This window comes from Gymnoscopelus microlampas (assembly GCF_963454915.1).
Source record: "Gymnoscopelus microlampas genome assembly, chromosome: 2".
Taxonomy (NCBI): Eukaryota; Metazoa; Chordata; class Actinopteri; order Myctophiformes; family Myctophidae; genus Gymnoscopelus; species Gymnoscopelus microlampas.
In genome coordinates, this window is record NC_139939.1 from 60388959 (window position 1) to 60401700 (window position 12742).

The 12742-nt window shown below is 41.7% G+C and overlaps 1 protein-coding gene across 1 annotated transcript in view; it reads left to right on the forward strand.

The window, feature by feature from the left end:
* Positions 1-12742, forward strand: part of LOC311057117 (ERO1-like protein beta) — a 44569-nt gene that overhangs the window by 24969 nt on the left and 6858 nt on the right. Inside the window, 7 exon segments of the mRNA XM_084074049.1 lie at positions 1170-1290; positions 3184-3247; positions 5962-5986; positions 6296-6388; positions 7931-8073; positions 8713-8816; positions 10556-10625. Coding sequence (XP_083930175.1) covers positions 1170-1290; positions 3184-3247; positions 5962-5986; positions 6296-6388; positions 7931-8073; positions 8713-8816; positions 10556-10625 — 620 coding nt within the window.

Genomic DNA, 12742 nt, shown 5'->3' on the forward strand with positions numbered 1-12742 from the left:
ACTTATACTGTACTTTATAACTTATACTGTACTTTATAACTTATACTGTACTTTAAACACATTGAGGCCTGAGGTTAGGGTTCTGTGAAATGTCTTCTAAATCCTAAACGGTTCTCTGAGAAAACGTACGTTTCTATATCAGTGGTTTTCAAACTTTCTCATGTCAAGGACCCCCAAAATAACATGTATTTGGCTGCGGACCCCCACCTCAAAATGTTTTGTTCCAGGGACCCCCAGGAGCAAAGATCTGAGTTAAAAATGTTTGCTTTAAAATAATATTATATTCAAAGATTTGCTCACATTTTCACGATTTTTCAAAAATAGCAGATCTACAAGCCTGGGCTTGTAGAGCCCGTGGCACTCAGTGCCGCACTACGAGCTTGTAGATCTGCTATTTTTGAATAGCCAAAGTGTAAAATAATGCTTTTTTTTGGCTCAAATCAAAAAGTGACACAGATGCGTTCCAGGTCTTAACTCTTTCAGTGCCAGAGTATTTTCATAAAGTACTCCCCCAGTGCCAGCAATTTTCGTTTTTTTTTGTGTTATTTTGTAATTTAATTTTCAAATAGGTTGTCTATATACAGTTTTAAACTCATACGACAGTTCTACCAGTAGAGAGCAGCAAATCGAGACATTGATCACCTCGTTGACTCGCTCGCCCCCTCCCAAACAGGCTCACATCACATCCGGTCATAAACGGATGTGACGTTTTCATCGTGAGTGATCGTCGTCACCCAGACCAAAGAGAATAGACGTAGACCTTTCCGTTCGTTTTGTATACCGTGTGAAAAACCGCGACTTTCCCTATTCTGGCCGAAAATGACCGCGGGAAAAAAATGAGAACCGGAAGCGGAATCTGCATCATGAAACCGGAACCCAATGAGTCTGAGGGAATCAGGAAGCGAAAGTGATCATGAAAAATAAACAGAATAGCACGATGACAGTAAAAAGTAAAAACTCAGGATTTCTCGTTCTGGCAGCGAGGGTTTTCGGGAAAAACTGGGGATATCTCGGGGCGTGTCACTGAGAGAGTTAATGGGTTATTGTTGTTAAGAGAGTTCACACCTTGTGAGCCTGAGCAGATCCCGTTATGTCTACTTTGTTCATATTTTAAGTCTCTCTCTCTCTCTCTGTCTCTCTCTATGTCTCTCTCTATGTCTCTCTATCAGATGAGACGGCCCCAGACTCAGAGTATGTAGACTTGTTGTTGAACACAGAACGTTACACAGGATATAAAGGTCCTTCTGCCTGGAGAGTGTGGAACAGCATCTATGAGGAGAACTGCTTCAAGTGAGAGAGACACACACACACACACACACACACACACACACACACACACACACACACACACACACACACACACACACACACACACACACACACACACACTAAATGCAACATCAAAGTCACATTTATGAAGCGATCCTATAGAGCCAATCCTAGCGTACATTTGGTCGGAGCTTTGATAAGTCTGACGTCTGAAAACGAGCGTCATTTAAATAACACGCCCTTAAATATTCTCGAAACGCCCCCCCCCCCCCCCCCCCCGATTTTACCACATGAAGAACCAGGATTCGACCAAACAAAGCATGAAGTTTCCCCCCCCGCTCGCCTCGCTCCCTTTCATGTCCGTGTCTGACGTACACACATACACGCACACGCACACGCACACACACACGCACATGCACATGCACACGCACATGCGCTCACGCACCTTCTTGCAAACCCAAGACAAGTGTATGATTGGCACTCTGTGGAAACAGCAGTGTTTCATGTATTCTGTGATGGTTCAGTCTTTGTCAAGTAGCCTACATGAGTGACACCAAACTCATGGTCATAAATCATACCATACGTTTGTATATTAATTTAACCCATCACGAGCAGTGCGTGGTGCGTGTTCTAGTCACACTAAAATAAAGCGATCATGAGTCACGGGCTGCCATGACGCCACGTTAAATGAGAGATAGCAGGCAAGTCAGTCATAATAATGTGAACGTTTATGGAGTGATCATTGATGAATGAATTATAAACATTAATGGATGAAGGCTGGTGTGTGTTTGGAGGGTTAAATGTCTGATCTCCCGCGGTGAAACATACATTAACTACTTTAGACCTATTTTATACCTAGGCTATTTTCAAACATTTTAGTACTTGTACTTTTGGTACTTTAAGTACATTTTGTTACCAATACTTTTGTACTTTTACTCAAGTAAATTTATTTTGAATTCTGGACTTTTAGTACACAAAAAACATTTGTGTACTTTTTCCACCACTGGCGGCTTGGAGCGGCAGGCGGTCCTCGGTCTGAGTAGTGCAACCTTTTTATAAACCAGCTCCACGCTCACATCAAAATGGCGTCGCTCCACTCCTCGCTCCGCTCACATGCTCTGGTCCAGATGTCTGTCAGACGGTGAGACAATGCTGCTCCGACCTGTCGTGAGATGGGAGTGTGCGGTACACTAAACCAGTGGTTCTCAAACTTTTTCATGTCAAGGACCCCCAAATTGACACTTATTAGCCCACGGACCCCCATTTCAAAAGATATGCCAGGGACCCCCATAAGAGAGAAGATTTTTTACAGCTCTAGCAGTGATTCTCAACCATTTTAATTTCAAGGACCCCCAGTTTAACATGCATTAGGGCTACAGACCCCCATTTAATGGCATTTAAATCTCTGGGACCCCAATTTATATTGTAAAATCTATGTTAATTTAACTCTGAGAGTGTACAAATGGAACCAAATGGACCCGTTAGGGTCCATTTGGTTCCATTTGTACACTCTCAGAGTTACAGACACATAAGGGTCCATTTGGTGCCTAATCTATCATTTAGCTGGGGACCCCCTGGAACTCCCTCAAGGACCCCTGGGGGTCCCCGGACCCCACTTTGAGAACCAATGCACTAAAATCAACGTCAGGATATATTGATAAATGCCGAAAGTTGCGGCGATCTCGCCGTACGTACGCCCATTATTTGGTCTGCACCGCGTTGATAAATGAAGGCCATTCATTGTCCAGGCTGTGAGTTCAGGATACATCGTCCTCCAACACAACAACTGCCTTCTCTATGAATGCAGTTGAAAAACAAAAATTGTCTGAGTGTATTTTGAATAGTTATGACATCCTGCAGAGGTATTCTCTTGCTGTGATTTAATTATAATAATTATAATGTTTTCTCCCTCAGGCCCAGATCAGTGTATAGACCTCTGAATCCTCTGGCTCCCAGTAAAGGTAAGTTCACATTAGACTGTATGTTAATGATGTGATAAATAGGAATGGAAATCAACCACTTTCAACTTGTTTTGGTTTATTAGTCATTTTAGGTGAACACAAAAATTACACAAAAATTACTTTGAACTTAGTCGATCTATGAGCTCTCAACGCATTGTGATGCTTGTAGATTGTTAGCTTGTAGATCAGCTATTTTGGCTATTTTTCATATGACAAAGTATAGAGCTTAAGTACGTTCCACACGCTCCACACGTCCTAGACTCTTCTCTCTTCTCTAAAACACTCTGGACAACGCTCCACACGTCCCAGACTCTTCTCTCTTCTCTAAAACACCCTGGACAACGCTCCACACGTCCTAGACTCTTCTCTCTTCTCTAAAACACTCTGGACAACGCTCCACACGTCCTAGACTCTTCTCTCTTCTCTAAAACACTCTGGACAACGCTCCACACGTCCTAGACTCTTCTCTCTTCTCTAAAACACTCTGGACAACGCTCCACACGTCCTAGACTCTTCTCTCTTCTCTAAAACACTCTGGACAACGCTCCACACGTCCTAGACTCTTCTCTCTTCTCTAAAACACTCTGGACAACGCTCCACACGTCCTAGACTCTTCTCTCTTCTCTAAAACACTCTGGACAACGCTCCACACGTCCTAGACTCTTCTCTCTTCTCTAAAACACCCTGGACAACGCTCCACACGTCCTAGACTCTTCTCTCTTCTCTAAAACACTCTGGACAACGCTCCACACGTCCTAGACTCTTCTCTCTTCTCTAAAACACTCTGGACAACGCTCCACACGTCCTAGACTCTTCTCTCTTCTCTAAAACACTCTGGACAACGCTCCACACGTCCTAGACTCTTCTCTCTTCTCTAAAACACTCTGGACAACGCTCCACACGTCCTAGACTCTTCTCTCTTCTCTAAAACACTCTGGACAACGCTCCACACGTCCTAGACTCTTCTCTCTTCTCTAAAACACTCTGGACAACGCTCCACACGTCCTAGACTCTTCTCTCTTCTCTAAAACACTCTGGACAACGCTCCACACGTCCTAGACTCTTCTCTCTTCTCTAAAACACCCTGGACAACGCTCCACACGTCCTAGACTCTTCTCTCTTCTCTAAAACACTCTGGACAACGCTCCACACGTCCTAGACTCTTCTCTCTTCTCTAAAACACTCTGGACAACGCTCCACACGTCCTAGACTCTTGTCTCTTCTCTAAAACACCCTGGACAACGCTCCACACGTCCTAGACTCTTCTCTCTTCTCTAAAACACTCTGGACAACGCTCCACACGTCCTAGACTCTTCTCTCTTCTCTAAAACACTCTGGACAACGCTCCACACGTCCTAGACTCTTCTCTCTTCTCTAAAACACCCTGGACAACGCTCCACACGTCCTAGACTCTTCTCTCTTCTCTAAAACACTCTGGACAACGCTCCACACGTCCTAGACTCTTCTCTCTTCTCTAAAACACTCTGGACAACGCTCCACACGTCCTAGACTCTTCTCTCTTCTCTAAAACACTCTGGACAACGCTCCACACGTCCTAGACTCTTCTCTCTTCTCTAAAACACTCTGGACAACGCTCCACACGTCCTAGACTCTTCTCTCTTCTCTAAAACACTCTGGACAACGCTCCACACGTCCTAGACTCTTCTCTCTTCTCTAAAACACTCTGGACAACGCTCCACACGTCCTAGACTCTTCTCTCTTCTCTAAAACACTCTGGACAACGCTCCACACGTCCTAGACTCTTCTCTCTTCTCTAAAACACCCTGGACAACGCTCCACACGTCCTAGACTCTTCTCTCTTCTCTAAAACACTCTGGACAACGCTCCACACGTCCTAGACTCTTCTCTCTTCTCTAAAACACTCTGGACAAGAGAGACACACACACACACACACACACACACACACACACCAAGGTTATAAAGTCAACTATGCTGGGAACTTTATTTATCTTTTCTCTGCTGTTATTGTTATTTTGAGCACCTGCTGCACATGTATCTGTGTCTGTTAGTTTATTATAATAATAGAAACATAAACATAATACATGCTGAGCTATCAGCTGTTCCTGCTAACTTCTGAAATGTGCTGTGTGTGTGTGTGTGTGTGTGTGTGTGTGTGTGTGTGTGTGTGTGTGTGTGTGTGTGTGTGTGTGTGTGTGTGTGTGTGTGTGTGTGTGTGTGTGTGTGTGTGTGTGTGTGTGTGTGTGTGTGTGTGTGTTTCTCCTTGTCTTTCTCCAGGTGATGATGGTGGTGAGTATTATTATTGTTGTTATACTTATTGTTGTTGTTATGAACCTGGCAACTACGCACACACACACACACACACACACACACACACACACACACACACACACACACACACACACACACACACACACACACACACACACACACACACACAGTTTAAACACAAAAATCACAACTTTCTCAATTACAAATAATTCCAACATTTTTCAAAAGGATTCCATAAATAAAATCAGAAAATCAAATACATTTTAAGAAGCATATAAGAAGTGGTGAAAATAGCAGATCTACAATGTGATACGTTGTGAGCTTGTAGATCTGCTGTTGTCACTAGTTTGTGTCCCAAACTTCTAATTTCTCTTTTGAGTCTAAAAGCTTTGGGAACCAGAGCCTTAGATAATATGAACATTATGATGATGTGTTTAGATGTTTTGACTGATTGTGTTTCTGTTTTATCTGGTTTCCAGGAGAGGGTTTCTACACCTGGCTGGAAGGTACGCAGTAACTTCTATCCTTTCCTTATGTCCTTACCTAGCTTCCTTCCTTCTTTCCTTCCCTCTCTCCATCCTTCCTTCCCTCCCTCCTTTCCTTCCTTCCTTCCCTTAGTAGACTCCTACTGGTGAGAGATAGTTGTCTCTGGCCTGGCTCACAGTTAAAACAATGGATTTGTCGCTGCCTTACGTGAAGCATGAGGCCGTCTCAATTCATTTCCTATGGAAGTCACGTGGTTTGATAAAGCTGACTTGCCTCGCCGCTCTCTGGCTTTAGATCTGATCTCAGACCAGTTATAATGTGTTTTATAGGTCTGTGTTTAGAGAAGAGAGTGTTCTACAGGCTGATCTCAGGTCTGCACAGCAGCATCAACATCCACCTGTGTGCCGAGTACCTGCTGGACGGTAACTATGACAACTATTTGTTTACTAACAACATGTTAACAACATGCTAACAACATGCTAACAACATGTTACTATGTTGACAGAGATCTGGGGGAAGGCCTCGTGGGGTCATGTTAACAACATGCTAACAACATGCTAACATCATGTTAATATGTCTCTATCTTAACAGAGATCTGGGGGAAGGCGTCGTGGGGTCATGTTAACAACATGTTAACAACATGCTAACATCATGTTAATATGTTACTATTAGGGCTGGGACTTTAACTGATTAATTTAGATTAATTAATTACGGAAAATTAACGCGATTAAAACATTTTATCACATTTTAATCGCGCTTAGTTTATGCACCACAGAACTTCTCACTGGACGAGTTTCAGGCGTACCGATCATACCAGTGCACCACCCAACAGCCAACACACCCCAGTGCACGCAATGGGACAAGAAGCTGATCAGACTGCTTTGCTTGGCCCAGTGGATCGGACATTTAGATTTAAAAAACTCTCTGATGGAAGCGTGGATAAAAACACGGTTGTGTGCAGAACTATTTTTTGTTGCTTAAACTTATGTATTCACTCATTGATTCACTCATATACCAAAATCTGTATTAACTGAAAAGAAATTGCTTCTCAGGTCAAATATTGATATGCGATTAAACATGCGATTAATTTCGATTAATTAATTACAAAGCCTCTAATTAATTAGATTAATTTTTTTAATCGAGTCCCAGCCCTAGTTACTATGTGAACAGAGATCTGGGGGAAGGCCTCGTGGGGTCATGTTAACAACATGCTAACAACATGTTAACAACATGCTAACAACATGTCTCTATGTTAACAGAGATCTGGGGGAAGGCCTCGTGGGGTCATGTTAACATGTTAATATGTCTCTATGTGAACAGAGATCTGGGGGAAGGCGTCGTGGGGTCATGTTAACAACATGCTAACATCATGTCTCTATGTTAACAGAGATCTGGGGGAAGGCGTCGTGGGGTCATGTTAACAACATGCTAACATCATGTCTCTATGTTAACAGAGATCTGGGGGAAGGCGTCGTGGGGTCATGTTAACAACATGCTAACAACATGTTAACAACATGCTAACATCATGTCTCTATGTTAACAGAGATCTGGGGGAAGGCGTCGTGGGGTCATGTTAACAACATGCTAACAACATGCTAACATCATGTTAATATGTCTCTATGTTAACATTGATCTGGGGGAAGGCGTCGTGGGGTCATGTTAACAACATGCTAACAACATGCTAACATCATGTTAATATGTCTCTATGTGAACAGAGATCTGGGGGAAGGCGTCGTGGGGTCATGTTAACATGTTAATAACATGCTAACATCATGTTAATATGTCTCTATGTGAACAGAGATCTGGGGGAAGGCGTCGTGGGGTCATGTTAACATGTTAATAACATGCTAACATCATGTTAATATGTCTCTATGTGAACAGAGATCTGGGGGAAGGCGTCGTGGGGTCATGTTAACATGTTAATAACATGCTAACATCATGTTAATATGTCTCTCTGTTAACAGAGATCTGGGGGAAGGCCTCGTGGGGTCCCAACGTTCAGGAGTTCCGTCGTCGTTTCGACCCGGCAGAGACGAAGGGAGAAGGAACCCGCCGCCTGAAGAACCTCTACATCCTCTACCTGATCGAGCTCAGAGCTCTGTCCAAGGTTATTATCATCATAATTATGATTATGATCATTATCATTATTATTGTCTCCGCCAGGCCGAAGGCTGTCTGTTTGTCTGTCCGTCCGTGATTTTTCATATTCCATCCTGATTGGCTACGATTGTCTTCCAAAGTGTGCAGGATTGGTCCGCTTTGAACAAAATGCCTCAAATCATGAACACAGCATCCGATTTTACACACACATTCCCTCTAGGCCGAGGAAGAAATGCCGGCCTACATTTAAAAAAAAATCAGCCTCATGGTGGCGCTATAACAGGCCGATTTGTGTTTTTACCTATAACTGGACCGATCGGCGTGAAACTTTTGCACACACACACTCAAGCAAAGGAAAAACCTCTGCCCTGCATTTTCACATCGGCCTCTTATAGCGCCACCAGCAGGCCCACTTTTGCAAAACACTTTTCTTTTTGTTACTCCTACAGATTTTGTCCAAACATCACGCATCTCGGTACATAGTCATGTGATCCAGACGGATCACAACTCGGTACATAGTCATGTGATCCAGAAGGATGTGTGATTCTTCATATTCCATCAACATTGCTGATCCCATAATAACCTACCTGACCTGGCCGAGACCTTTATTTCTAGTCTCTTATGTTGTATTACCCCTGTCCACTAGGTGGCGCCCTACTTTGACCGAGCCTTCATCAACCTGTACACGGGTAACGGTCCAGAGGACACGGCCACCAAGGAGCAGCTGCTGCTGTTCTTTAATGAAACCAAGTAAGACACACACACACGCACGCACGCACGCACGCACGCACGCACGCACGCACGCACGCACGCACGCACGCACGCACACACACACACACACACACACACACACACACACACACACACACACACACACACACAGATATCTTGAGTTCTGAACATTTTATTTTTTAACTCGGGATAACTCGTTCTGGCACTGAGAGAGTTAAGACCTGAGGCGATTCTTCATTTTTGCCAGACCCAAGGGGTCGGCCTACAGGAGGCTTTGTCGGTCGGTCGGTCGGTCGGTCGGTCCCTCTTTTCCTCTGCACACACGTCATGCGAAGTCCGGCCATTCAGATTTCAACCACCAGGGGTCTGGCAGTGCTCCCAGGAGCACTTTTTCTATTTTTTTCTAAATCCTAACAGTTTTTTGAAAAAAATATAAAATATATTTTTCCACGATTTAAAAGAAATAGCAGATATACAAGCTCATAGCGCGGCACTCGGTGCCGCGCTATGAGCTTGTAGATCTGCTATTTTTGAATAGCCAAAAAAATATAAAGTGACACAGATGCGTTCCAGGTCTTGTGGGTTAAATATATTTTTAACTCTTTGATTACCATGGACTCGAAAACGCGTCGTTGGTACTTGGTCCACTTGGCCATGGACGCGATAACGCGGTGAATAGCTTTTTGTATTGTTTTATATAAGATCGCGCTCTGATCATGAATCCGGAGGGACCAGTTAAACTGTAACTCACACGGAAGAAGTTTTAACTGTTAGGATTTAGAAGACATTTGTAGAATCCCCTAGAAGCAAAAGATTTGAGTTAAAAATGTTCGCTTTAAAAAATACATACTGAAAGATTTGCATACATTTTCATGATTAAAACAAAAAAAACCTGCAGATCTACAAGCTCGTAGCGCGACACTCGGTGCCGCGCTATGAGCTTGTAGATCGGCTATTTTTGAATAGCCAAAGTATAAGATAATGGTTAAAGTGGTTAAAATCTAAAATGACAGACGCTGTGCTGTCCCCGTCTTAATGGGATTAAAGAAAGTCTTTCACACAGTTGTTTGTGTTGTTACAGAGCGTTCATGTTCTATATGTCTATTTCTACAGACATACTGTATATATAATGTTTATTTCTATAGACATAATGCATATATAATGTTTATTTCTATAGACATACTGCATATATAATGTTTATTTCTATAGACATACTGCATATATAATGTTTATTTCTATAGACATACTGCATATATAATGTTTATTTCTATAGACATACTGCATATATAATGTTTATTTCTATAGACATACTGCATATATAATGTTTATTTCTATAGACATACTGCATATATAATGTTTATTTCTATAGACATACTGCATATATAATGTTTATTTCTATAGACATACTGCATATATAATGTTTATTTCTATAGACATAATGCATATATAATGTTTATTTCTATAGACATAATGCATATATAATGTTTATTTCTATAGACATAATGCATATATAATGTTTATTTCTATAGACATACTGCATATATAATGTTTATTTCTATAGACATAATGCATATATAATGTTTATTTCTATAGACATACTGCATATATAATGTTTATTTCTATAGACATAATGCATATATAATGTTTATTTCTATAGACATAATGCATATATAATGTTTATTTCTATAGACATACTGCATATATAATGTTTATTTCTATAGACATAATGCATATAGAACCTCTCTGTGTTGTTACAGAGCGTTTCCCATGCACTTTGATGAGAAGTCCATGTTCGCTGGAGAACAAAAAGAAGCCAAAGTTTTAAAGGTACAGTAACATTTAAAATAATATGCACCTCACTTTAACACATTACCCGCCAAGATGTTATATATTAACATTGTTTTTTTTATCCCTTTGCCAGTGTAATAACCTTAAATAGATGATATTTTGTGTACAAAAAAACAAAAAACGTCTCTGTGGGTTTGGGGAGGGATCCGTGTATCCACTGGAACGATAACATTCCAGCCACGATCGACCATTTTGGGGCTATGGCCCGTTGAAAACGGGCCTTATTACGTTGTCGGGTCCCAACCCGCCCCACACACACACACACACACACACACACACACACACACACACACACACACACACACACACACACACACATACAGCGTCCTGGACCCACAGTGACAGTGGCGTGCACAGACATTTTGAGGGGCAGGTGCTCAAGTAAATTATACTTTTTTTTGTTTACTTGGTCTGCTCTTTTTTCCCTCTACACCTATACCTCTTTGCCAAAAATAGCAGATCTACAAGCCCACAACGCCTCGCAGCGCGAGGCGTTGTGAGCTTGTAGATCTGCTATTTTTTGGCTAAAGTTCTCCTCAGAAAAGGGATGCTAGGTTTCGAGTGGTTATGGTAAAAAAGAAAAATCATATCACATAAAGATTTGGCGGTCCCGCTAGCTCGCGGTGCCATCCCACAGCTGGGCAGCCGTAACCATGGCGACATTCTTTTACATAACAACACTAATAAACCGCTGACATTTGGGGAAAGCGGAAAAAAACGGGCTACTCTGTTCTGTGCACATGGTCATGGCCAATGGCAGGCAGAACAGATGTTGGCCTCACCACCGCTACAGAGCTTTGTCCAATGATAGGAGGATGTTAGGGACTAGTGGAGAAGAAAAGACAAGTCGTTTTATGTTTGTTCGCGCTCGGGTGTTGCGCTCTGAAAATAGCAGATCTACTAGCTAAATATTGTATTGTACTTTTGTACTTTTAGGTAAGTACATTTTGAATTCCAGACTTTCATTTGTAACAGAGTATTTCTACGTTACAGTATTGATACTTTTGCTTTAGTACTTAAGTAACATTTTGAGTACTTTATCCAGCACTGGCTGAGGGCAGGTCATTGACTCAGAGATAAACACATGCTGCTTCACATCTCTATCAGCTTGAAGAGCTTATTTTTAGCTCTCGTCACAGAACACCTTACATCATAACACTGAGTCACAACTCTTACATACTTGTATTTATGTATGACATACAAGCTCATAGCGCAGAACAGAGTGACACGCTATGAGCTTGTAGATCTGCTATTTTTTGGAAAAATGTTGGGTCTTTGAATATATATATATTTTTAAAGCTAACATTTGTAACTCAAATCTTTGCTTCTGCTACAAATGTCTTCTAAATCCTATTTTTTTGGGGAAAAAAACTTATGTTGCTATAATCAGTGTTTCTCAAACTTTTTCATGTCAAGGACCCCCAAAATGATATGTATTTGGCCTGCGGACCCCTACATCTCAAAATGTGTTGTTCCAGGGACCCCCCAGAAGCAAAGATTTGAGTTACAAATGTTCACTTTAAAAAACTATATATATATTCAAAGATTTGCACCAAATTCACACGATTTAAAAAAAAAAAATAGCAGATCTTTGTATATCCAAAGTATAAAATAATGGTTAAAGTTGTTACACAGATGTGTTCCCGGTCTAAATGGGTTCAGATCTGTTGACATATTTAAAAGGGGACAAAAAATACTTCCTTTTAAGCAAACCCCATGCATTTATGTCAATACACCGGTTCCATGTCTCTGTGTGTTTTTGAGCTGTTATTAACTTTTAAACGTGTTGTTTTTGTAGCTGTGTATAGGTCGGGGGGGGGGGGGGGGGGGGGCTCTCCAGCTCTTTATAAAACAGAAAATGCATTTTCGTTTCAGTTTCATTTCCAATTTTATCCAATCAGGACAGAGAACTCAATCAGGATACAGATTAAACAAGTCAAATTGGAAGTGAGGACACTAAGAAATGAGCAGATACAAAATTGGAACTGGAACACTATACAAATTAAGCTTAAAAATTGGTACTTTCTCCTGATTGGCTGAGATTTTGACACCTACCGAAAAATGTATTTTCTGTTTATTAAAGAGCTGTAGAGACG